We start from the raw sequence: 24,726 nt of genomic DNA on the forward strand, positions 1-24,726 counted from the left end.
AAAACAATAAATGGCTGAAGAGACATAAAACATGTTTCTCTCTGTTTTATTTCTCTCCAGAAGAGAGACCACTTCTTCCAGCTGTGCGTAGATGGTTTGAATTAGCCCCACCACCTCCGCAGAGGATGAGCTGTAATAATGCAAATTTAGAGCCTTTCTGACAAGACCTTGACACTTGATATGTTGGTCAACTCCCCGTTCCATGTTGGTTTTACCGATCCATAAATATTGAGTCCACAGGGACTGGTAGAAGGAAAAGAAAAAGAAAGACGACTGAAAAAAAAGGACCAGAAAGAAAGATTGGGTTAAATCACCGGACTCAATTCTCTTGTAGTGTTACAGACCTGCAGCCCCATCTACTGTTGCACCAGACAATAGGAGCAAAAGATGCCCAGAGGCACAGATGTCTGGGGTGAGACTGTCTCTTAACTAAAGCAATACCCAGCTGTGAGGGAAGTGGTCAAAGGCAATGGCAATCGATTTTGGCCAGACGTTTCTGTGTTGTTTGTCATGTGTTGTTATTGTTCAGAGCTGTGCTGTAAAAACTAGATTTCAGTAGCTACATCTCTCTTTCTCTTTCTCCCTCATTCTCTCCCTCAAACATGTGACCGTGGTTATGCTAACACAGCATGGGATGTGAACCATTTTTAGGCTGCGGCCACAACCATGGCATCTGCAACCCTTCCACTGGCCTCATCTGGAAGTTGCAAAATCTGGATTCATGTGGCAGATGGATATGTTTAAGTAAATATTAAGAGAAGCACGAGTTTTGTTTGCAAACCTGAAATTGAATAACGTTGGATATTTCCTGACAACTTTAGTATATGTAGTTTCTTTGCTTGCTTGCACAATTATGTAAATAAAACAAGATGACAACTGCTACCACGCAGACACCCTCATGCCTAACAGTGTGGCTTCACTACTGAACATAAACACGATTCCGTATCTGCATAGGTCTAAACTGAACAATTACTAGCATTTGTCATGGGTTTGGAGTGGCTGTGTTTTCCTTCTCTGATCATTTTGACATGTGGGTAATGAGTTCTTTCTGACAGAGTGAAACTGGCCCAGCTGCAGCTCTGCAGGTGAATGATGTCTTCTACTTCCTGGCTGTGAAAGGGCTCTGTGTGGTCCAAGTTTCTTTACATCATACCAAAAGGTGCACGGATCAGGAACCTGTCATCCATGTTGCCATTTGATATTCAAGAATACTTAGTTGATTGTTGACATTACCAACTGACCTTTTTTCTTGTTTTTTTGTACTGTGTGCATGTGTGTGCATGTATAAAAGTGTGTGTGTAAAGTAAAGCTTCTGTAGAGGTGTATAGTATCCACAGCTGTGAGGTAACTGCACCTATAATCTGTCTCACCAGAGCTGTGTAACCTGAGTTAGAGTGAGGTTAAGGGTCAGTTATTGAACTTGAATTACACTGGGAGAGGCCTCCATCGGCCCCTCACCACCCCTCTCAGCCACCCTGTGGGGTTTGTTTGTTTTCTCTCCCAGTCTTTCCCAGAGCTTACCCAGTCCTCTGTAATGAGTATTTAATACACACCCTCAGACATGTTTACACTGCATGTAACAGCACTGGCCGTGTGATCTTGCAACACACTCAGACATGTGTGTCAAAGTATATGCTTGTGCATGTGTTGCTGAGAGTGTGTATGTATACATGCATGCATGCGTGTTCCCTTTCATTCCAACTCCCACCCTCTATTTTCCTCATTTCTGAAGTCTGTAGCCTGAGGGGAAGAACACCTGCCAGTTTTTTCCCTCTCTTCAATCTCAGATAAGACAATAGAAGTAGTAGAGGTGTTTGGTTTCACACAAGAATGAGACATATTAAAGCCTCCCCTGTCTCACTCACAAGGTCGCTGCAACTCTCCAGGTGTTAATAATGTCAAAAAACACATTTTCATGTCAAAAGAGTCGGGTTTGGGAGCAAAAGAGCTTCAGCGTTTTGCTTTAAACTCATAATTTGACCTGAACCACATGCCCTGGGCCCCCTCTGCAAGCTGTTAAGTTTTTAACATATCGTTTTTCACTGCACATGTTCCGTGTTATGTTAGTTACCAGGAATTTGGATTGAATGGACAATGAAGTTCCTGAACCTTGAGAGAGGGATTATTCTTAATCGTAAGCAGAGGAGAGCCACTAGGGAAACGTAAAGTTATGCCACAGCACTCTCTGTTGGTGAACTTGATGCATTGTCCCATTAGAAGCCTTGAAAGTACCAGTATGGCTTTGGTCTTTTTATAGGCAAGAAACCACATCCCTGGTGTCTTTGAAGAGCTCGTATTCACTAAGTAGTAGTTAGGCCTGCCAGTACTTACTCACTATTTTATAAGTATGAGTGGTAGAGGAACTCTTTGAACTGAACCCATTTAGAATCTCAAGGCTGATGGTTTCATAATACAGAAGTAAATAGACTATAGTCACATAATTAGCAGGGATGCCCATGAATTAGTGTTGAGGGTTTTCCCTGCAGGTGGATAAGAGAAAGGGTCATAGGATGCAATCTCTGTCCCCCTAGTTGGTATCTTGTGTTGATGTGGTGCACATTCACACATTGCAACTGTAAACACATCAGAACTTTTAGCTTGACACACACGGTCAAAGTCAGCATGCACCAGAGGCTGAAGGCACATACCGTCCAATTAAGTGTCAGAGGAACATTTGCAGTGGGCCATTCTAATGTCGGGTCTCTCAAACCACACCAGAGAGCACACAGGAAACAATTACATTTTGACCAATAAAACCTTTCAATTATAGTAAATCTATAACCACTTAAGTGTGAATTCAGCAGTATCCAGGATTATAGAATATATGGCTGACACATAAGACATTTTAAGTTTAAGGTTTTTAGTGTGCTACTAGTACGTAACAGATTTTTATGGCTTTACTGTTTGATTGTATTTCATTATTGTATCTTTATTGATAGTTATTATAAATAAGGAATGGTTGATTATAATAATTGATTTAGGGTTAGGCGACATTTTGATTGTTATTTGACATAAAATCCGTCAGAGATTTGACCGTTTATCAATGAGAAACAGTGGAAAAAGGCTTCCCAAACAGGTCAGTGATAGTACACAGAGGACCTTTCCTCTGTGTACTATTACAGAGCAGCTGTTGAATTTGGAAAATCCTATGTGCACAAATGCAGGGACTTGAAGAACACAGAAAAAGACTTGGATTGCCAGCTACTCTGGATTGCAGTGCATTTCAGACATGGCCTGCTCCACTAGGCAGCATTAAGAATTTTATATAAAACCATAAATACAAAACAATAATGGGATGCTAACACTACTAATAAAGAGTATTAAACTTGAAAAGTTGCTTGAAATACGTCGCAATCCAGAGTAGCTGATGATCCAAGCCTTTCCAGGGAAATAAATCACTAAATAGGATTTTAATCATTCTGTTTTATGATTTAGGAGTACGCCTTAACCCTTGTGCAGTTGTTATGTTTCCATTGGCTGGATGCATTATGTTTTCAGGGTTGTCCGTTTTCATGTACGTGACATCTAAGGAGCGCCTGGAGGGAATTTCATTACATACGGCAGGAACATCCACTTGGACTCAAGGATGAACTGCCATAACTCAGGAACAGAAGAGGAGATTGTGACCATGTTTCACATTTGGTTGGATCCTAAATGTGTGACACTAATCTTGGGGGCCCACCTTGAAACTGTGGAGATTGTATAGATGTTTGTTGAAGATGTGTGTGTAGCATCCATGTTTAAGAATTTGTAGCTTCTTTGCAGCAACATTCATATTCGAAGTATTGACTACAGTCACGGCTACAACTGTGTGGTCAATCAGAATCAGCTTTATTGGCCACGCATGTAAACACATAAAAGGAATTTGACAGAACAAGAACTACAAGGCTTAACAAAGTGATTTTTATTCATAAATCCTTATATCACAAATAACAAATTTGCCTCAAAATAGACTCATCTTGGTTAAGGAACAGCTATCATTTATTGGCAAAATGGAAGAAACCTCAGGAAGAGAATCCCTAACCTTGCTCTGTCCCTTCCTGAAGAGAGCTTTGTATTGTGAATCCAGTCCACTTTTTTATTGGTTCGGACCCCAAGGTACTTCTATGTGTCCACCCTCTTCACTTCCCCTTCCTGGATGACAACCAGGACAGAGGGCTTCCTGTTCCTCTGGTAGTCGACCACAAGCACATTGGTTTTGTATTGAGCTGAAGGTGATTGTTGTTGTACTGTGTGATGAAGCTCTCATCAGTCCTCTGTGCTCCTCTGTAAAAATAGTCTCAGTGAAGAGAGAGCATGTTTCTCACTGAAAATGTGTCACTGAAATCATACATGTAAATAATGATAACTTCCATTAAAAAATAGACCTAACACCTTTTATTACATTCTTTCAAGGACTTCAATACATAATATGGAGACATGGATGTAAACTGCAGTTTGACTGATTGGTAGATGTCGAGGCAGTGATTCTAGTATTAAACAAAGCCTGTTCATATGCCAGGCTGTTTACTATATGACAAACATTTAGGATATTTATTCAAATACATATTTACCATATTATCAGAAAGTATTTCATACATTGTATAAAGTGCTGTTCTGCCAACGCAGTTGTATGAGAATATTTAGACTAGACACATACTATTACAAAGTGCACTGGCAGGAGAGATCCAGAAGATGCTGCTAATGTACTGCCTTAGTACTGTTAGACTCTGTTGGGGTTCATGGAGAGGACACTGCCGGCATCAACTTTAACAAACCTTTTGCCATTCCCAGAGGCCTTTTTTATGCATTCATATACTGCAGTCCGTAGTGATCTTCCCCTGTCACAACAGAAAGATCAGGATTTTTTTTTATCATTTCAAACTGATTTGACTGTGTGGCTGATAGAAAAGAAATTATTTTTGCATCCTGTCAGACTCAGTAGGCTCATTGGCAAAGCAACACTGCACTGTTCTCACATAGAGCTGTGCCAGCACAGTAACCTGAATTGAGGAAGAAATTAGCCCCATTTAAGCTACTAATGTAAATAATAGTTAGTTAAAGTTTGAACTTTGACTGACATTTAGTCAAAAATGGGTTTTGCATAGATATCAAGCTAGTCTTGGCATGTAAGGCTGAATGATACAAGTAAAATTAACAGTTGACACAGTTGGTAAAAGGGCAGAGGCATGTGGGCTTGGCCCCATAACTCAGCATAGTTAATGGCATGCTGAATGTGCAGTTTAGGAGAGATCTTGAATTAATATTGATAATGAAAGCTCCAGCAGGCAGTCATTTGAGAACACCTGTTCCTCATCATGTGCATGTAGAAACACTGACACAGGGCTGCGCTGCTGTTAATTCTCTCCTTTCACTGCATAAGCAAATCACACTTCCTCCTCCCACACCTCCTCACCAATACCAGTGCAAGGGCCTGTTGAGGGGTATAGTGTATGTGCATATATACTGTAAATATATGGCAGGTTCTGCATCCTTAACTGGTTAAAGGTCAAGAGCAAGGTCAGTGCAGCATGTAGGATATTCAGTGTGAGGATGACAATGGCATTGACCTCAAACGTATCCTGAATGCTACAGAGATCTGGGACTTGTTAAGCAAATTTCGGTTTGGTTTAATTATCACAAAATAACAAACATACAGCAAATCTAGAGGGTAGTATTCCAGCGTAGGAACACTGGTGGATTTCTTGGACCATATGTTGGAGGAACATGTGTCTGGGGAGGCTCAACCAGGGTCCACAGCTCTTTGTTGTAGGGATGCACAATATTAGGTTTTTGTCAGTATCCAATATGCCAATACTTTACCAATACATTGCCAGTGTTTTTTCAACAAATGTACACATTCTTATTCAAACTAAAGTAAAATTCATCCTACTTTAACAGGCTTGGATGATGCTCTCCCTGAGACAATCCTGACCACACCCAAGAAACAATTTACCTATTTAACAAGTAAATAAATGTAATGTGTGTCCAAAGTGAAAGTAAATGTATTCTACAACTGTACAGCCATTAAAGCCAATTAAAAAAACATTGTACCTTTTCTGCATTGTTGAATAAATTAGCCTAAATTAGCTAATATGCTTTACAGACAATTGCTTATATAATAATAATATATGAACTTAATTCAAAAGTAGGATGACAGCTTGTAACACAGGTAAGGCCACTTATGAGTTTCAGATTGATGCCTTTTGCCCTGGAGTGGGTGTCAAGCATTTAGCCTAGTTAACAGTCTAATTCAACCCCCATCTTATCAGCCTTTCATATCGAAAGGAGTTGGCAATGTTGATGTTTAAACTTAACATCACAATATCCTAGTGCATCCCTACTTTGTTTCTCCTGGGCCTCCTAATGGGTTATCCGGCCCTGCAATAGAGGAAGTCAATTTAAGAAGGAGTTGCTCTAGAGGTCATAAAATAAATCTCCACCACTCACTACTTGTCCTCTTCCAGAAGACTAGTTGTGGTTCCAAAAAATGAGATCAATCTCCACCAACTCCGGTGCTGTAACTTGTCCAAGAACAAATTATGATGTGTGTGTAGTTTTGGGTCTCCTGAAAGAGTCGCACCCCGCTTATTTAATAAACGCCTTCTTAATTTTAATCTCTACCTCAAATCTTCCTGACACATCGCTGATTGCATTTTCTATCACAGTTTCCACATTTTATTTATTCCAACAAAAATGGAAGAAACACTACACTGACAGCTTGGATGAATTCATTTTAAAAGCTCAGTGTGTCTCTGAATGAAGGTGATAGCAAAGTGCTTTTATATACTGAGAATCCAATTATATCTCCTTACTATAGGCCTTTGTCTTTCATGCAAGATTGTTGCGGCTGTTTTTAGAGCCGGTTGGAACCTCAGGGCTGATAGGAAGACGGATGATGGATACTAAAGTCTGAGGCTTGAAGGATAACAATGACTCATTTGCGGTATAAAAACATTTGTGTCTCCACATTGGTACGAGAGTATTCTGTAATTTGTTGTTCTTTCTTAAAAGGGTTCTTCTACTTTGGTATTCTGACTCATCAGAAAATATAGTATTTTTTTCCTCCAATGCCTTTGCATCTTTACTATCTCCCTCTTTCTCTCTCACACTTGTATCCCTCTCTCACTTTCTTGAGCTGTCACCCAACTATGACTCTATTCAGGGCCTGGTCCCCAAACTGTCACTGTTAATCAATCATTAATGACAGGAGGCAAACTCAAACAAACTACTATTACGACTGACATGAAAAGTGCCAGTCAGACTTTGACAGGTTTGACTAGTTTGACATGTGTGACAGTCAGCACCGGCCAGTGACTGACCAGAGAGAGACAGGGGGAAAACTGATTGGAGGACTCGGAGCAGTCTGTAGTCCCTTTTTGGAAATGGCAGAAAATAAACAGCGTAGGTGGTACAAAGCCCAGAGGGACTCTATATTTTATTTAATAAGAAAGTTAAAAAAAAAAGTCCTTAAGGCAGTGACGCACTCTTGACTCACAGAACTTTAAAGAAGTTTAGTCATGAAGAAGTAAAACGGCCCACAGCCACGTGTGGGCACTGAAATAGAAGTCCGTGTCCTTTCTCGCTGATGGTTATGGACTGATTTCTTAAAGTAACACCTGTTACCCTCCACACATTTATGAATATAAAAGATCTTACTTGCCTTCCGATGAGGATACATTAACATGGTGCACCAGGATTTTAGAAATGCTGAGGTTCTGCTTTCAAATTCCCACATTTTACACTCAAAAGAAATTGCTTTGTGTCACCAAAAATGTAATTTATTCTATTGTGTATGTATTTTTTCACCATTCAACATTCCCTAATATATTTTATGTTAAACTCTCTAAATGATAGTTTAAATAGGTTAAAGCTTTTATGGAAATCCAGAGAATACAATTCTGGTAGGCAAAATATAAAATCCCTTTATTTTAATAAAATCAAACTGCTGCTACACTCACATGTTCCTCTCACTGCAGCATCTAACATACCCTTTTGATTATGGCTGATCCTCCTTTGCTGCTGAAAACTATGCCATCACTTACTGGTGCATTTTAAAAGCCCTACTTCCCCCTCGCATCCACCTGTGGGGTCTGAGTCTACATTCCTCTAGAGGGGAAGTTGTTACCCCCCACTCCCTGCTATGCTAAGGTAGGTGCTTCCTTGTGGGGAGTGACGAGGTCAGAGACTGGGCACAATAACGTCTTAACACAACATTTAAGGAAACTGCTAAGGAAAAAATTATACATATATACATCAATAAGAATTTCCCAAACCAGCAGTATGCAGACATCACTGCTTCATGCACCTGCCCTGAGTATATTGTCACTCCCAAGTTTTTCACACCCCTACTAACATCAAATTGCCTCGGACGCACGGCGGCGCTAGATCACTTCAAGCATCGATCCTGTCCCTGCATTGACTTGTACAATTTGAAACCAGACTGCAACTCATCCAGACCCCCCCTCCTTCTCTCTCTCTCTCTTTCTCCCTCCCTCTCTCTCTCTCTCTCTCTCTCTCTCTCTCCCCCCCTCCCTCCCTCTCTCTCTCCTCGTCTTCGCCTTAGCCGCATGTCGCTCAGTCAGTCAGTCAGTCAGTTAGTGGCCCCGGTCCGCTGCGCCTGCGTCCGCCTCCACAGCTCTCCAAAGCCGAGACGCGCCACCGCCGCCGCCGATGCGGGCATGACATACTGGCAGCAGTAGTGGGCTTCCGTCAGCCTGCTTTTTAAGCAGATTACAAAAGGAGAGGAAGAGAAATAAGAGTAGAAGAGAGTGAAGTGACTCATTCCTACCCCTGCCGTGTGTCGAGAAGAGTAGATGAGTCAATGGCAGGGGCACAGCCTGGAGTTCATGCGCTGCAGCTCAAGCCAGTGTCCGTTCCCGAGAGCCTAAGAAAGGGCAACAAATTTATGAAATGGGATGATGTAAGTAACGGCGAGAGCGGCAGTGAATATCTTATTTTTGTTCACTGGCGGATGATTTCTGCACGCTTTATTTGCATGCATATACTACTGGGATGTATTACACAATCTATAGGCTACTCATGCAACAGTAGCTAATAGATTTAATTGTTAATGGAGAACCGCACTGAGAAGGGGGCTCCCTGCCCCTGGCTCGCTGTTTTTTTTTAATCGTATATAGAAATGCAGCAGCTTATAGTGTTTATACTGACATGTGCTTTGTTTACATTTCCCCAAAATGTGTGTTTGTGCGCGCGCGAGTGTGTGCACGCGGCTTTAACAGTGCTTGTGTCTGATCGCGTGTGCACCGCTCATAAAATCAAATTGAACATTTGAATGAAGCTCGCCCCTCCCCCTTCTCTGTAAACGCTTAAAAAAAAAAAAATCAATTACAACAATTTACTACAATTAATTAGTGTACCGGGGTTCAACGTGCGGATCGCAGTGTCACCACCAAGCAGGAGTTGAATAACCTCTCTGCTGTTTTTTTTGTTGTTGTGTTGTTGTTTCCGGTACTACTAACAGTGTAGCTGTAGTGAAATGACCTTGATTAAAATTGATTGCACGCTGCTGTTGAGTAGCTGGAGAAAACACAACAGTAGTAGCCTTTTAACAGACAGCTATGGCGCACTGCACCTTCCCCAAACAACAAATCAGCACATCCTTCTAATAATCCCGTTAAGAGAATGAACCTAATAATTGATGCACTTAAAATAGAGTTTCAACTGTGTGACCTTATTGCACTCAATGGGTTATTTTCATCTCCTATGCTGTCACCATAATAGCTCTCTATATTCTGAAAGGGACTTTTTGTGATATTTGTTTCACACCTTTCCGCAGTCCATCTTATTTGAATAACTGCATGCATTCCTGGGCTTTCTCCAAACCTATTTATTGAGTGAGCATTTGAATATGAGCACAGTCATGATCACTTTCATTCTGGGAAATGGGTTGCTCTTTTCCCTCCCTGGGAATGTGGCTGGCTGGAACTGTTGTTTGCAATGAGTTAACTGGTAAAGTTTCTGTCTTGTGTGAAAGTATTGATAAAAGGGAATCCAAATCTAATTAAAGAGGAATTGTATGTAAATCATACATGGAGGTTAGCATAGGCATTCGGGTGTTGGTAATAAACTCTGCTGCTATGATAGTTTTGTATAAGTGGCATTTTGAAATTCAACTTAATGAGATCAAACTAACAAATACACAGTGGAAAAATCATATTCACTGAACCCAGGTGAGTCAAGCACAGCACAGATGGCATGAGTGGATGAGTGTTATAAGAGTGTGAATTTGGTCAGTACAGATAGCAGAGAGGAAATTATGCACTGCTGTAAACCCACCACTCTGTCAATCATCAATCTTATGCTTAAGTAAGAGAGCTTGACTATTTCCTTAACTAGTAATTACTAATGAACGCTCACCCCTTCAGCTCTCTAGTTGGTATGCTGTGAGAAAGGGGTGTGTGAGGTGTGCAACGGTTTCCCCTAACTGCTGTGTTTGTGTACTGTAGTTTGTACATGTGGGCCTATCTCCAGAACCAAATGCCCACCAGGCCTTTCCTGTAAAAACACAAACCCTCGAACACGGACGTACACACAGATACTTTTTCTGTTTAATTTCCCATGCACTCCTTCCTTCCTCTTTCCTCTCTGTATCATTCGTGGAAAGAATTACACAGGGATACAGAGATAGACTGTGAGAGAAAAAAGCCATTATAAATTGTCAGTGAAAAAGGTTTGAATTAAATAATTTTCTACTTATCATAGCTTCAGATGCTGGGCTCCACTCTCTGGATTTTTTTTTGTTTCAGTGAAAAAGAATTGTCCCACTGCTAAACACTCGGTGGCAACAAAAAAAAAAGGTGCTAAGTTTTGTTTACTGTGTAAGAGTGGCATACTGTGCTGTATGAACAACAGCCATGAGTGTTTCAGGAGCAAACTGTCTGAAGCGGTGAAGAGCAGCACTGCAGACTTCAGCACACAGTGCTAGGTGGTTGACTGTTGGGAAAGAACAGAAGAGCAATCCGAAAGCCTCTTCAAATGTTTGTGAGATCCTCGAAAGTCCCAAACCCCCCAAACTCCCATGCACATACACACCTTGTATTTTGGTTGCTGGTGCTTGCAGTCAACTGGCTGCTGCAGTGGCTCTTGAAGTGCCTTGTTGTGGTTTAAAACTTTCCCTGGATTGTGTTATTATTCACCAGTCAGTTCAAATGGCACATTCAGCACCAAGGGGAGGATAATGCTGCTTTCTGTTAATAGAGAGTGGAGGATAGGCAGGCATCCAAAGCCTCTAGGAAAGTGACCCTCCATCTTAAAGATCACTGACAGCAACTGGCAAGGTATGAAATATGTGAAAGATGATGCTGGGTCCTTGTAAACAGAGATTTTTTTAGAAGCTTATGCTTATATCAGGCCCTTTTGGTCTGGAGTGTGTTGAGTAAGATATCATCAGGCTCCGCAGGGGAGCCTAAAATCCCTTAAAAGTAGTAGAATATGTCATTAACATACAGAACAGAAATATGCTGAGCTCAAATCTCCTCTCTAACACACCCCCTCAGGTGATGGCTAATGGTACAAACTCTTCATTATCCTGTCTGGAATCGTTTCCCTCAGGGGGTGTGTACTTTCGCAAGTCAGTCACTAATCTCATCTTAATTCTACCAAAAGCATGCCGCTGCCGCCTAATGTCTTCCCATTAACGAAAAATCCTCAGAATAGTCAAATGACAATAAAAACCACGAGCAGTGCCACTCCAGAGGTAGTAATCTCAGCAAATCACCGTGAACTCTAATCCACAATGTTATAAGTACTTGTGTTTTTCGTAAATGTGTAGACCCATGAGAAAATCTTTGCTAAGAGTCCGTAATGGCTTAATGTGTTTGTGGTGGTGGCCATGGAGAGTAAGGACATTAAGAAAGACGCTGGCGAAAATGACTGCTCTCACATCATTAGGTAGATTCCCACTGCTCTCAAACCATCTTATTTTTTCTTCTCTGACATCACAAACAATCCATCAGTTGCCACGTCTTTCCCATTGAGTGAATTCTTGATTCGAATTATTTGCAATATAAACAGCTTACTGTAAAATGTTTAATCCAACTCAACATTTGATAAAGTTTTCCAGGGGTAATGATGGCTTAATGGAAGATAGGAAAGCAGCATTAATCTGCAATGAGCTAAACTGGAGAAATTGGATTGTGGATTGTAACTTGAGTGAAGATCCGAGATATGGGGCTGCAGTTAGTATGAGATGCTATATCTAAGAACTGCGAACATGAGGCTTTTATCCTGCCCTCAGGCTGTAAGCACTGTGTGTGAATGCTGCATGCATTCAGTGGTATGAACTGAGTCTTTTGTCATTCAATCAAGCCTGCAGTAATTGTGCAATCATGTGAGCAGAACCAAAACAATTCCTCTTGAGTCTCACAGGGATAGCAAACGTCACTATTGCAAATGCTTCTGATGCGACATCGAACGAGACGCTCGTTTACCTTACGTTCACTTCCCTCGTTTCTTTCTTTCTCTTCCTGTTTTTTCAATTTCTCCATGGGTTCATAAAGGGGTGGAGATATATATGGAGTATTGGTCTGTAATGGAGCAGGTGTGCTAGGTTCAATAAACTGAGATTGTTTTTTTTTAGGCAGTATGAAATGAATTCAGAGTACTAATAGTTATCTACACCTCAACACAGACTCCTCCGCTGTCTACCAGCTCCCAGGTCAACCCAACACTGCAAGTTACATAGGGTCACGCCCAAATATGACAAGTGTGTAGCAGATGCAGACCATTAACTCTGTCTCCCAGTGCTGTGATAGGGACATCATTAGAAGCCTCAAGAAGACACTTTGAAGATTTTCTTGCTCTGTGCAGCAAATGCGGTTTCCATTTCTCTGATCTCACAGCCATGGCTGATTGAGGAGGACAATATGCTTCTGTTCGGCTGTACCACGGCCACTGTGGACACAAAGCAAAAGCTCTTTCTTTTTATAGAAGCATCCAATAATATCTGGCGTTGCCATGTATGCCTCAGGGTCAAACTATGTGTGTGTGTGTGTGCGTGTGTGTGTGTGTGTGTCTGTGTTTGTTTGTGTATGTGAGGCTTGGAGCCGTCTGTATGCAGGGGAACTGTGGGAAAGCATTTGTCTGTTACAAGAGGGGGTTAATGGAAACATCAGCTGTGAATCAACCTGCAGTTCATGATTATAGTCTTCTCAAATATACACACTCACACACCATGCTGCTTGGTCATTTGTGGTGATGCCAGTTCATGATGGGGAAAGTACCCTAGAAGGAAAGGATTGTGTGCATGCTTACAATATAAACAGTACTTTTACTGTCATTTTTGATTCTGGTATGAATGTGGTATTGTAAAAACTAGACTTTGATCCTAAGAAATAAATTGGTTTACCCAGAGAATATTCTGCCATACACACAAAAACACACACTCATGTAAAAACACAGACAGAGAAACACTGACATAATGTCTTATTTTGTTGTTTTCCTCCAGGATTCTACCACTGTGACCCCGGTGACTCTAACAGTCGACCCCAAAGGTTACTACCTGTATTGGACTGACCAGAACAAGGTGAGACACTGCTTGCACTTGTAAATCGCGCCAACTTTTCAGTTCTTAGGACACATTCAGATCAAACCAGGAATCCCAAATTTAAAGCTTATTAAGCACCAAGTTACAACATGGGAGTTTATGCTCCTTCGAGCCTAGAGTCATCACATTAGCAGTAATCCATCTCAGTTGTGAAATTTTCAACATCAAATTAGCTCAACGCAGTGGCAAAAGTAAAGTCAGGACTAACTTTTTTGCTCTTTCCTCTGACGATCAGTCACACAGCATTGAAATGAAATGAATGAGGAACCATGTGTTTTTCTACAGTGCCATTGTCTGAATAGTGAGTATGGAAGGAAGTAGAGCCCAGACTAATTTAAGTATAAGGAGCTTTGTTATCCACTAGCTTGTTCACACCCTGATGACTGGCAAGGGGAAAGTGCCAAAGCATCAAAGTACTTTCTGTTTTGTTATTGTGATTTGTGAATGTGAAAAATGCCTATCTCTCTCGTTTCGTTTGACATAAATGTGATCAGTTGTCAGCAGAAGATAGAGAGGCAACTGACTGTATCTGCAGGCAGAATTGAAAAAATTAGAATAGATCTTTGTGTTTACAAACCTTATACAATATAATCTTGCCTTACAACGCGGGTCAGGTCTTAGATTATTCATTTCTGATTGATTAGTATTTGAATATATGTTGCTGTGGAACGTTACTGTGCTTCAGGCTTGAAAAGCTGATATATTACCACAGCAAGGTATCATTTGTCCACACATTTCACAGTCGCTTGAAGCTATCCAACTTTATTATATACTACTGTCATTGCACGATCCAGTACTCATAACCATGGCAACGCCATTAGAGGTCTTTGGTGGCTATGTTAGGCGTTCAGTTATAATAATTATGATAGTACTCCTAGGATTATTAAAGAAGGATCAGAGGCTCTCTGAGAAATTGGAAATACATATATTTATATTTGGGTCAATTTTCCATTGTGATGCTTTACAGACTGCAATTAGATTGTGTTTTGCTATTCTTGACATGTTTAAGTTTGACATGTTTGATGTTTTAAGGTATGAGGGATTCCGAATTAGCTTGTTTACTTTAGCAATTTTTGAATGTTTGATGGACACTGACCCATCTTTCATTCATAAACTTAGTAGCACACCAGAAAGTGAGGTTCTAATTTAAGCCTGTAAAAGAGCAGTGCTGGAAAAGAGAAATCTAAACTGCTGCACCTGCAGTGCTTAATTTGACACCTGTGAGAATATTCCATAGTGCATTGTGTGTTTGTTTTCTCCTCTCCAGTTATGGCAAAGACTCCAGGAACAAGATTGTGAAATATAAGATACTAGATGCTATCAGACCCACTAACCTTGTCAAGCATATGACTTCCTCTAAGTTTAACCTTGCAAGTGTGTACATAATTTGCAGAGGCTGTTCTAGCTTCATCAAGTTGTTGTTTGCTCATTTTTTTGTACTTACAGCTTTAGTACAAGTCTGCCTATCCAGGGCCTCTATTCTGTAAAATCCAATCCAACTTCAAACAGCTTGACAGGCGTAATGTGTTCCTGTTCTATTTGTGTGTATAACTGTATCAGCAAAGGCAGTCAGAGGTAGACTAATTAATAGCTACCATTGATTTTATGTTTGCCGAGATGAGGGTATTTCACTGCAGCCATACCAGAGCATAGACAGGAGTGCTGACCGAGACTTTACCTCTGTACACGCACCTCGATACACAAAAATGCACATGGACATATTTGAGTGTTCCTGCTACTCCTGTTTGGTAACAGAGAAAGGATCCTGTAATGTCTGCTGTAAATTAATGCACTATATGTGGAAAGAGAGGGGATGTCTTCGGGGCGTATGTTCAGTTCTACTAAACAATGAATGAGGAAAGACTTCCCTTTCTGGAAAGAGAGAGACAGACAGATATAAAAAGAGAGGACCACTTTAAATGTCTGGCTGGTTTGTGTGTGAGGAAAGGTGTGTGTCTGTGGTCAGAGATAACAAGCACTGAGTGTAATTCTCCACTAAGAGAATTGAGAGAGGCTCTTTGGCATCAATTCGTCATTATTTCCTGTCTCTTTGTCATAAGGCGAGGATTTTGAATGATGAGGCTTTTGTGCGTGTATGTTTATGTGTGTGGGTGTCTGTTCTGTCTCTCAGCCTTGAGAGCAGTCCTGCCGCACACATAATAACTCAAATTGATACCAAGCACAGCCCGGACAAAACTCTATTAGGGCATAAAGAAAGGCACCCGCTATATTCCTCAGGGCCGCTGTCAACACAAATGTGTGTTTGTATGTGTTTATAAAGATGTCTTGTCTCATGTTTTCATTTACTCATGATGGTATTGCACATCTGTTCACCAGACCAATTTAAACAAGCTACGATGCTGTGTCCAGTTGTTATGTGTGTGTTTGTTAGAGACTCAGTCTGATGGCCTGCAGAGTAAAAGCATTCTTCAGATTCTTCAGAAGCACAGCAGAACTGTACTCAGTGTGCCTACTGCGCTCACTTTCAAACACACACTGTCACTAGTGGATACAGTTTTTACTATTGACCGTAGGCCTTGGACCCATTTAACATTGCAGAAGACTAGTTTTATATTTGAGAAGTATTTCCTTATTTTAAAGAAAATAAAAATAAAAATATTTTTGTTATTGACTTGTGTTACCATACCATTTTAAGGCTATTAATAGTGTGTGTCAGAGCTGTGAACTCCAGTGATATGACTTGAGTCATTAATTTCTGATTACTTTAGACTTGCCTTTACAAAATCAGAAAGGACTTGCAGCTAGACCTTGACTTTAATTAACACCAATGACTTGATATCCTCCCCATGCCCCAAGGATGTCAAATGCTATTGCACGCAAGCATACAGCAAATCTTAATTTTCCTGCCAACAAATACTGTTCTGAATCAATCCAACAGTAGCCAACTACATTGCTGGGAAAGATGTCTCTGGCAGTGTACATCAGCAGACAGACAAAAGACCATACCTCAGACTGTCACATTCAAATATAAAGACTCTGCTTTGGTCAATGGCAACATTCAGAACATGCAGCTCAAAAATCACAGAAAACTTCAACTGAAACTTGATGCTAAACAAATAACAGTAAGTTGACTCACATTTGTGTTTTATGGCCAGCATATAGCTTAAGCTAATAAAAGTTAAGAGCTGGCGTTTATCAATTAATATGCATGAAATCGGAGGGCTTGACACGGTCAGCATTGTAACAGAATTTTTCCATCCAGAATTTGGCATCCTAAATACTCTCTCGTTCATAAACAATCGGCAATGTCTAACGTTAGTTGTCTTTCATTGTTAGGTTACTAGCAGTGAAATTAACTTAACATTGCTAATTTCATAATGACTTGTTTAGAACTCGAAAAACAAACCTTAGGACTTGGAACTTAATTTGAGAACTCATATACACTCGAGAATTAGTTATGATGTGCAAAGCAGATAGTTTGTATACAGAACGCTGGCGTGTGTGACTGAGACAGGCGATGGGTGATAGAAGGACATTGCTGTAACTCCAGAGGTTTGGCTTTTCCATCTAGTCATGAGTTCTTCTGTCAGAGTCGGATCCAGCATTGGATTTCAGCCACGTATTAAGGTCAGAAAGGCAAAGTTTAGTTTTGACAGCAGCAAAACCTCAATGTCAAATCTGTTTAGGTGTGATGGTCTTTGCCTTTACTTTCTGGCGAGCTTTTTAGTATATGACTCAAGACTTGAGGATTCCTCTAGTTTCATCTTGATGCCTTTGTTGTAGTCACAGTAAGTCAGGCTGACAATACGGCCTCAGTCTCAAACAGAATCTCTGTGACAGACTTGTCAGAACTAAGATATGAACTAAGATAAGAACTAATCAGATACTTTTATTGATTCTTGATTGAGTCTGTCTGGGCACTTGAGGTGACTTAACAGTGGCAGCAACTCATGAGACGAGCTAAGACGCCCTGGTTCTACGTCCAGAGATAAGCTTCATTTGATTTTCTTCGCTTCCATCCCTCTGCTTGTGGACGCTTGCCAAAACAGGAGTTTGAACAATGCCACTCCTGTTTAAGATAGTTAACATAGTCTGATATAGTTGAAAGGTATCGCACAACCTCCCTCTCTTCCTCTGTGAATAGAAACAGGTGCAAACTGTGTGGATTCTGCTGTGATGTGAGGTCTGTATTTTTAAACAGGGCACTGCAGTGTAAACTCATGTAGTCATAACTCTCCCTTGTTTGTATGTGTTTGGTTCAGAGTCCATTTGGCTGGCTTTTAATGTTTCTGCACCCCCTCTCCTTCACCTTGTAAGAACCGCTGTTTTGAGTATACACACACACACACATACACACTCAGTGTACAAACACTGTCACAGACGGGAGAAAGAAAGATTTGACAACAACGATGATGATGATGGCACTGACAGTGATGCTTTTGATTATATTCTTCGTGACCATGACAACATCAGTAAGAATAACATCAGTAGTAAAAAAATGATCTCATTGTAAATGAATACTAAGCAGTAACTCTATGTCAACATATTCCCATCCCACTTTAGAAATATATTAACAACAGTGTCATAAATGTTGGAGGGAAGTTATTCCATCTCCTTTATTCACTGTGAATCAGTAAAAGTAAGTTACATCGTTTCTATAGCTATTAAATAACATCTCACAAGGAAATGTACACTACACTCAAGAACAGGGAACTTAAATATAATTATACTGTAGTTTCCTTGTTCAGACTTATTTTCATATAACATTCCTGTTTGTTCACTCATTTATGCATCGGTGGCATTGAAAGGGGGAATTACATAGCTTTTGTTAAACTGTGATGGTGACAGATGTACACAGCTGATTGTTTAGCTTATACTAGAATTTGCTAAGAAATGAGGAAGAAATAGAAATAAATAAACACCAGTCACCCGTTTCTATCAGTCACTATTTCCACCCTCCTCTATGGTTGACTACTTTACATATACCAGTCACAGTGCCATGGTAACCAGAAATCAGCATGAGGTATTTAGAGCTGGCTTATTTGACCACATTTACATACATGTATATGTCACGCTCCGAGTAACAAACTTGGGTATCAACATACTTAACTAAACACACCCACACAGCCACACACAGTCACATATGTAGGCATTGACACACACACAAACACACACACACACACACACACACACACACACACACACACACACACACACAGATACACACACAGATACACACCAACATTCCTGTAATGTCCAACCAGGAACAGGTGCTTCTTTAGTAGGTTAAAAATAATTTTTCTTCCTGTTGGTTGAGACGGCTTTCAGTGGGAGGAGCTATTCAACACTGAGAGGTGGACTGACTCAGTCAAATTAACAGCCTTTTGGTTTAGTTGCCATGGTTGCCATGCGACAGCACACACCTTGGAAATGTCACATTCTCTTTCAGCCCCCGCTCATATTCTGGAGAATGTTGCCGCTTTGCAACTGATATCATTGTGTTTTTGTGTGTGTGTGTGTGTGTGTGTGTGTGTGTGTGTGTTCTCCTGAGCAGGCTGTGGTTTATTACAAAAGGTTAAATGCTTTCTCTCAGGAGATTTATGTCTCTGCAGCGTGCCAGTTTCAGGACATTCGCCGGACAAGCGCTCAGCATATGGCATTGAATGATGTTCAGAGGTGAAAGACAGTTCACCCCGGGCCAAAACCAGACTCACACAGTTGGCAGCAGGTGTGTGTGTGTGGGACATTTCTGAATGAGCCTTGGATTGACCTAATCCAGAGCATGAGTAAGGCTGTTTTGGTTTCATGTTAAACCTAATACACACAAACACACACCCTATTCTATCCGCTCAGTCATAGTGAAGTTCACACATCTGTTTCCCCCAACGCAGCAATTTTCTGTGATTACAGAGGCTGCTGCTTCTCCACCTCCGTCAGCGCTATATGGTGGTGAGAGACGAGGCATAAATCTGCAGCCAATCTACTGAAAGTGAATTGTGACCTCTGCCAAGTTATAGTCTGGCACAAAGAGGCGCTATTTTATTTGTACCAGTAGTGAGAGAAATAGAGACAGAGGGAGACGGACAGAAAGACAGAGAGAGGAAGAATAAGAAGATGATGTTCACGATGAAGAAAATTACTTCATGTCGTCTTTGTTAGCTGTGGTATGGTATCAGTTAATTTACATAATGAGTCACTTTCATGCCACATTAGCATTTTGGTGGCATCATTTAGGCTGACATTTCATTTTGATGGGCTTTTAGGAGATTGGACCTTTGTTGATGTAAAATTGCTATACCATTGTTAAAAATAGCTAGCTCTGTAGGTAACCCACCTCACATATGTGACTTAGAAATAATGCTGGGTGGATAAACATTGCAGACATATTTGTAAAAATCCATACAATTACGGAATTTGTAACGTGTAATGAAGGATGTTACTTATGTTTCAATCTGTGTGCAGTTCATTCATCTTCTGTTGCTCATCTTTCTTCCATAAAGCCCAGCCCTTGAATCCGCTGCTGTCATCATTATACCTTTACATTTTTGAATATCAATTAGACATGAATATTAAGTCATGATTTAGCTGCTGACCAGTGGGACCCAAGTATGCTATTAATGAAAGCTGACACATAAAGGTACAATATGGCATTACAGTATTGAATCTAGATTTTGACGTTTGATCATCAGAAAAATTGTCACTCTGCAGGTTTTTTTTCTTTTCATAGAGACACAGTTTTATAGCTGCACCTTACAGCTGATTCAGTCAAGATCTGAGCTGTAGTCACATAAACTGCAAAAGTCTTGTTTGCATTTTGACTTGACATCCAAATGGAAGATGGAATTCAGGTCACAAAGTGAGTTTGAAGTGTTCTGATGATCTCTGCATTAAATGTCTTTTGTTTCTGTCATTTACAGGTGATTCAAAATACATTTCAGAAGACAAGTGTAAAGACAATAGTTAGCTAGCAACATGAATGGTACAGTCCACTCTGAACAGTTTAGCATAGTTACTGAAAGACTTTACTTCACAACTGACTGACAGATGCCGCACTACTGATTGTCATTTTGATAGAGGAATTATCTGTACTGATAATCAACGTGTCATTCCACATGAAATTTCCTATTGTGTGTCTTCAAACCAGATTTCAATACTCAAACAGACAAAAGGATAATATAGTACCAAGTATTACTGACTGTCGTCCTCACATTGCTCCCTAAAATACTGACTGGTTCTCTCTCGATGTCATGCCTAAAAAGCTTTGGCTATTTTTTTTTCCAAATGTAATTTTCCCACATGGGGGAAAATTACGCAGATAAGGTGTCCCAGCAGTACCATTACCTACAGCCACCCACAGAGGGTTAGGCTTTGCAAGCACTGAATGGCTAAAGCTTACAGCAAAAGGTCAGGGCAGGGTTATTGATATTGGCCTTAGATGTTGCTGCTCTAATTCTTTATAGATGTTATTTATTGGTTTTCTGGAGCTGAACAAAAATTGTTGTCACTGCAGTACTTAAATATTATGACAGTTAAGCCAGCCACTCCATGCCATATTATTTGGGAACATCAAATGTCACCTACGAAGATATATAAAAGAAGGATAGCTTTTTTCCATCTTCCAGTTTTTATTAGGTGACACGAACAACAGCTTGGCTCCGAGCACCCACCCTAAAACACGAGAATGTAAACCGTTGACCTGTCTGCTTAGCAGGGCAGAACTGTAATGTAGAAAAACAGTGGCCTGTATATGTGTGGATTCGGCGCTGTTGAGTGAATCATTCTTCATCAGAGCTGAGAGTCAAAAGCAAAAAAAAAGAAGAGTGTTAAAAGAAGAAAAGCGTTGCCAAACTCTTTTGGATTAGCAGTTCCTGGGTGACTTCAGAAGGCTTTGTTTGCGCTTGAGTTAGCCGTGTTTTTCTCTTTGAATTCCGATTAGGACTTCTTTTCCACAGCACTGTGCTGGTTTACGGGCAGACAGATACATGCTCAAGCAGGCAAGCACACACATACACATACACACACACTGAGGAGGAGGAGGAGGAGGAGGAGGAGGAGGAGGAGGAGGAGGAGGGATGTTCTGTTAATTTCCTCTCCTGAACGACTGGAGTCCGTTCACAAAACTTGCAGCCTCAGATCCGGAAAGAGGGCTTTTTGTCCGTTTAGAGCCTGTTGGCTGATTAAAGGCTCCATTGGTGCCAACACTGTTCAGTGTGATTCTCAGTGCCTCGGCTGAGTCTGCCGGGGTAACAGAGGTGACTTAGCGATGGCAGCAGCCCCGACTAGGCGGCTCAGACACCCTGGATTCAAGTGATACGCTTAATCAATCACATCTTATAGGTGATGTTGACGATGCAGCAGTAGCTGAAGCCCACAGTCAGTGATAATATTAGTTGGACAAAAACAACAAGAATACCTTAAAATTTAATGCAATCCTTTGCAATAACCCTGCAATACTTCCTTTGTGAGACTGTGTTAAGAGACTGTTGACTTAGTTCCACACTGTCTTGGATGGGAGTTTATTATATGGTAAGACATTTATTATATTGTGTCCACTCTTTGTACTCCTTCAGCGTAGCAACCAACTCCCTCAAAAACAAAATGTTGACTTTGATTACGCAGACTGATGTTTAAAGCATAACACCGGTATAATTTTAGTATTTTCCTATCACTGTTATTACTGCCCATGTAGAGTAAACCAGTTCTTGTATTAGTCAGAAGCTACAGTTGTCTGTCCCATTGCGTGTTTGCCTTACCACCATTATTAAAAAATAAAAAACAATAAAAAAAACAGCTTGCACATCCTACACACATTCATTCTGCTTCATAGTGTATATAATACTTTTTCCTACCATGAGACCATTGTGTGTGTTTCCCTCTCACTTTGTTGTTGTGAGTTATGCACTTCACTGCTTAGAGAGTTTTTAATTGGAAGACACATACATCATTTTAAAATAATCACTTGGTTGTAATGTCGATAACACCATCACAGCCTGTAGCACATTTATCTTCAGCTCAATATTCAAGATTTATTTAGCTTATTTTGATGGCCCTGTGTCGTAAATGTAACTGAAGGAAATAAGACCATATTAGAGTAATTCATTAGAGTACTTAAGTTACATTATGAGCAAGCAATGAATCATCTAAAACATTGCAATCTGAAGCTTATATTAGTCATAGATAATGATTTTTTAACAAAATGTATCACATTAAATACTTACTGTTAGCCTAAGTGCTTGGGTACAGTATGACTTACTGCCAACAGACAACAGCTCATGTTGGCCCAATCAAGGGTGCTCTGTCTGTCTGACTGGCTGTTTAAAATATGACAGCAGAGTGAAGAGGATGATTAAGCTTCTCATTGTCTCATGGGTCCAGGTATTTATAACATTTATGCTGGCCTATTTCTGGGCTGCTTATTCAAAAATCTCTATTATGTTTGATTGCTTTCATCTGACACAGTTCCCACAGAATGCAGTTTGACATTGAGTGCTCAGTATTTGTATGACTGTGGTGTTGCACACGGTCACAGGAGTGGAAAAGCAGAGTGACTGAAGGAAGCAGAGACTTACCTTGGATGAGGATGACGCAGAAATGACACTGCCTTTCTCTTTAGCTGTCTTGTTCCATTTACTTGAACACTGTCAAATCTCTCTTATTTCAAGCATAAAAAAATTAGAAAGGACTTAATGAAATTTTGATGTGGAACACGGATGTATGGTTAATGGTGATGCCGGTAAATTGACTTTATCTCTGCTCAATAGACTACAGTAGCTGAAAGGTCTGCTTCACTCTCACTCTGTTTTTGTTCAATTTTGTCCTTGTCATGTCTGTAGTTCCGTCTGTCTTTCCCTCTCTTGTCATTACTGTCTTTGGACATGCTGATTATCTTTTCATTATTACCTGCTCGGTTCTTATATTGGTTTTGTTGCAATAATAAAAGATGCAGTGCTCTATGGGTAACCCCTATTACACACACACACGTCTTTTTTATGAAATTTCTGCGCTATAATATTAACAACAGTTAAAATAAGATTAATAGCTAATTTTAGCCAGCGCCTGCCAGATTTCTTTTTCTGATACGTTTCTTCATGCAAGGAATAAAACTCGAATATTTATATATTCCATAAGTTACTTAGTTACATTATCCTCCTAGGCAACTGGGAGTAATTTGATCACAGGCGGTAAATAAGCTGGGACAAATATGAACCTTCAACATTTAAACCTTTACCATGAAATGCGAGAAGTAAGGCTCTGTAGCTTATAGGCCCTCAGGCAGCATTGTTTTCTTGAGTTTGGAGCTGTCATTCTGACATAGCCATGATTTGAATAGATTTAAATGTGCAGCGGAGGCCAGTCTGCTGTTGTAGCTGTCAGTTAGATATTTGCATGACTGCGACAGAACTGAGCTGTTGGTAGAGCTCTGCATCACAACACAGCTGAATCAGTCATTGTCAGCTTGTTTATGCTTGTTCCCCCACCCCCACCCTCCCCCAGACCAGTCTGGCAGTGCCTTCAAGCTGAACCTGTAAAGGCTGCATGTAGCGAACAAGAGTCCCACTAACCACTATCATTAAATTCTTCCATGCCTCTAATATCTTATATTAGGTGAACTTTGACTTCCCAATGACAGCAGTGTTTTTGTTGCAGTGTCAAGCAAACAAGGTGGTACGGCGTGTATTCTGACCACATATAAAGGCAAAAGTCTATACTTCACTATACTTATCTCATGCATAAAGGCTGGGCAAAAAGCCTGACATCATAGAGAGGAGCAAGACGATCAAGAACAAGATATCTGAGTTAAAAAATTATTAACGTGAATGTTTTGATTCAGTCAGCATTGTTTTACCCCTCGTGAATTATTATGTAAACAATAATTTCCCTAAAAATATATTCAGCAATATTAAGGTATAAAAATGATCGCATGAAAATTGCAATTGGTAAATTTCTCTTACCCCTTATTAACACCATTATGAATGATTTTGCTTGTCTCTCTAGAGTGTTTCTTAATGAGTTGATGACTGGACATTGACTGCTATGGTGAAATGTGTAGATCACTGGAGATCTGTTGTTTGTAGTGTTTGTTTGTGTTGCAATGAGATGACCTCACATTTTGATTGTGGGGGTCAGAAATCAGAGGTTACAGATGGTCACAGTAGTTTATTGATCTCTGATAACTGTTTTCTGAGTAAGAGTGCTTTTACCAGAGGTCAGAAGAGATT

The 24,726-nt window shown here is 40.4% G+C and overlaps 1 protein-coding gene across 3 annotated transcripts in view; it reads left to right on the forward strand.

The window, feature by feature from the left end:
• The first annotated feature begins 8,521 nt into the window (after positions 1 to 8,521).
• LOC127368258 (1-phosphatidylinositol 4,5-bisphosphate phosphodiesterase beta-1-like) overlaps positions 8,522 to 24,726 on the forward strand; it is a 102,717-nt gene continuing 86,512 nt past the window's right edge. The window contains exons 1-2 of one of the 3 annotated variants that reach the window (XR_007885609.1): positions 8,522 to 8,902; positions 13,448 to 13,525. Coding sequence is in view for 2 of the 3 variants with exons in the window: in XM_051408856.1 (XP_051264816.1) it covers positions 8,804 to 8,902; positions 13,448 to 13,525 (177 nt within the window). In the remaining variant the exon portion in view is untranslated. The remainder of the gene's footprint in view (positions 8,903 to 13,447; positions 13,526 to 24,726) is intronic. The other 2 variants (XM_051408856.1, XM_051408855.1) reach the window with 2 other exon arrangements.

Source organism: Dicentrarchus labrax, unplaced genomic scaffold (genome assembly GCF_905237075.1).
Source record: "Dicentrarchus labrax unplaced genomic scaffold, dlabrax2021, whole genome shotgun sequence".
NCBI classification, from domain to species: domain Eukaryota; kingdom Metazoa; phylum Chordata; class Actinopteri; family Moronidae; genus Dicentrarchus; species Dicentrarchus labrax.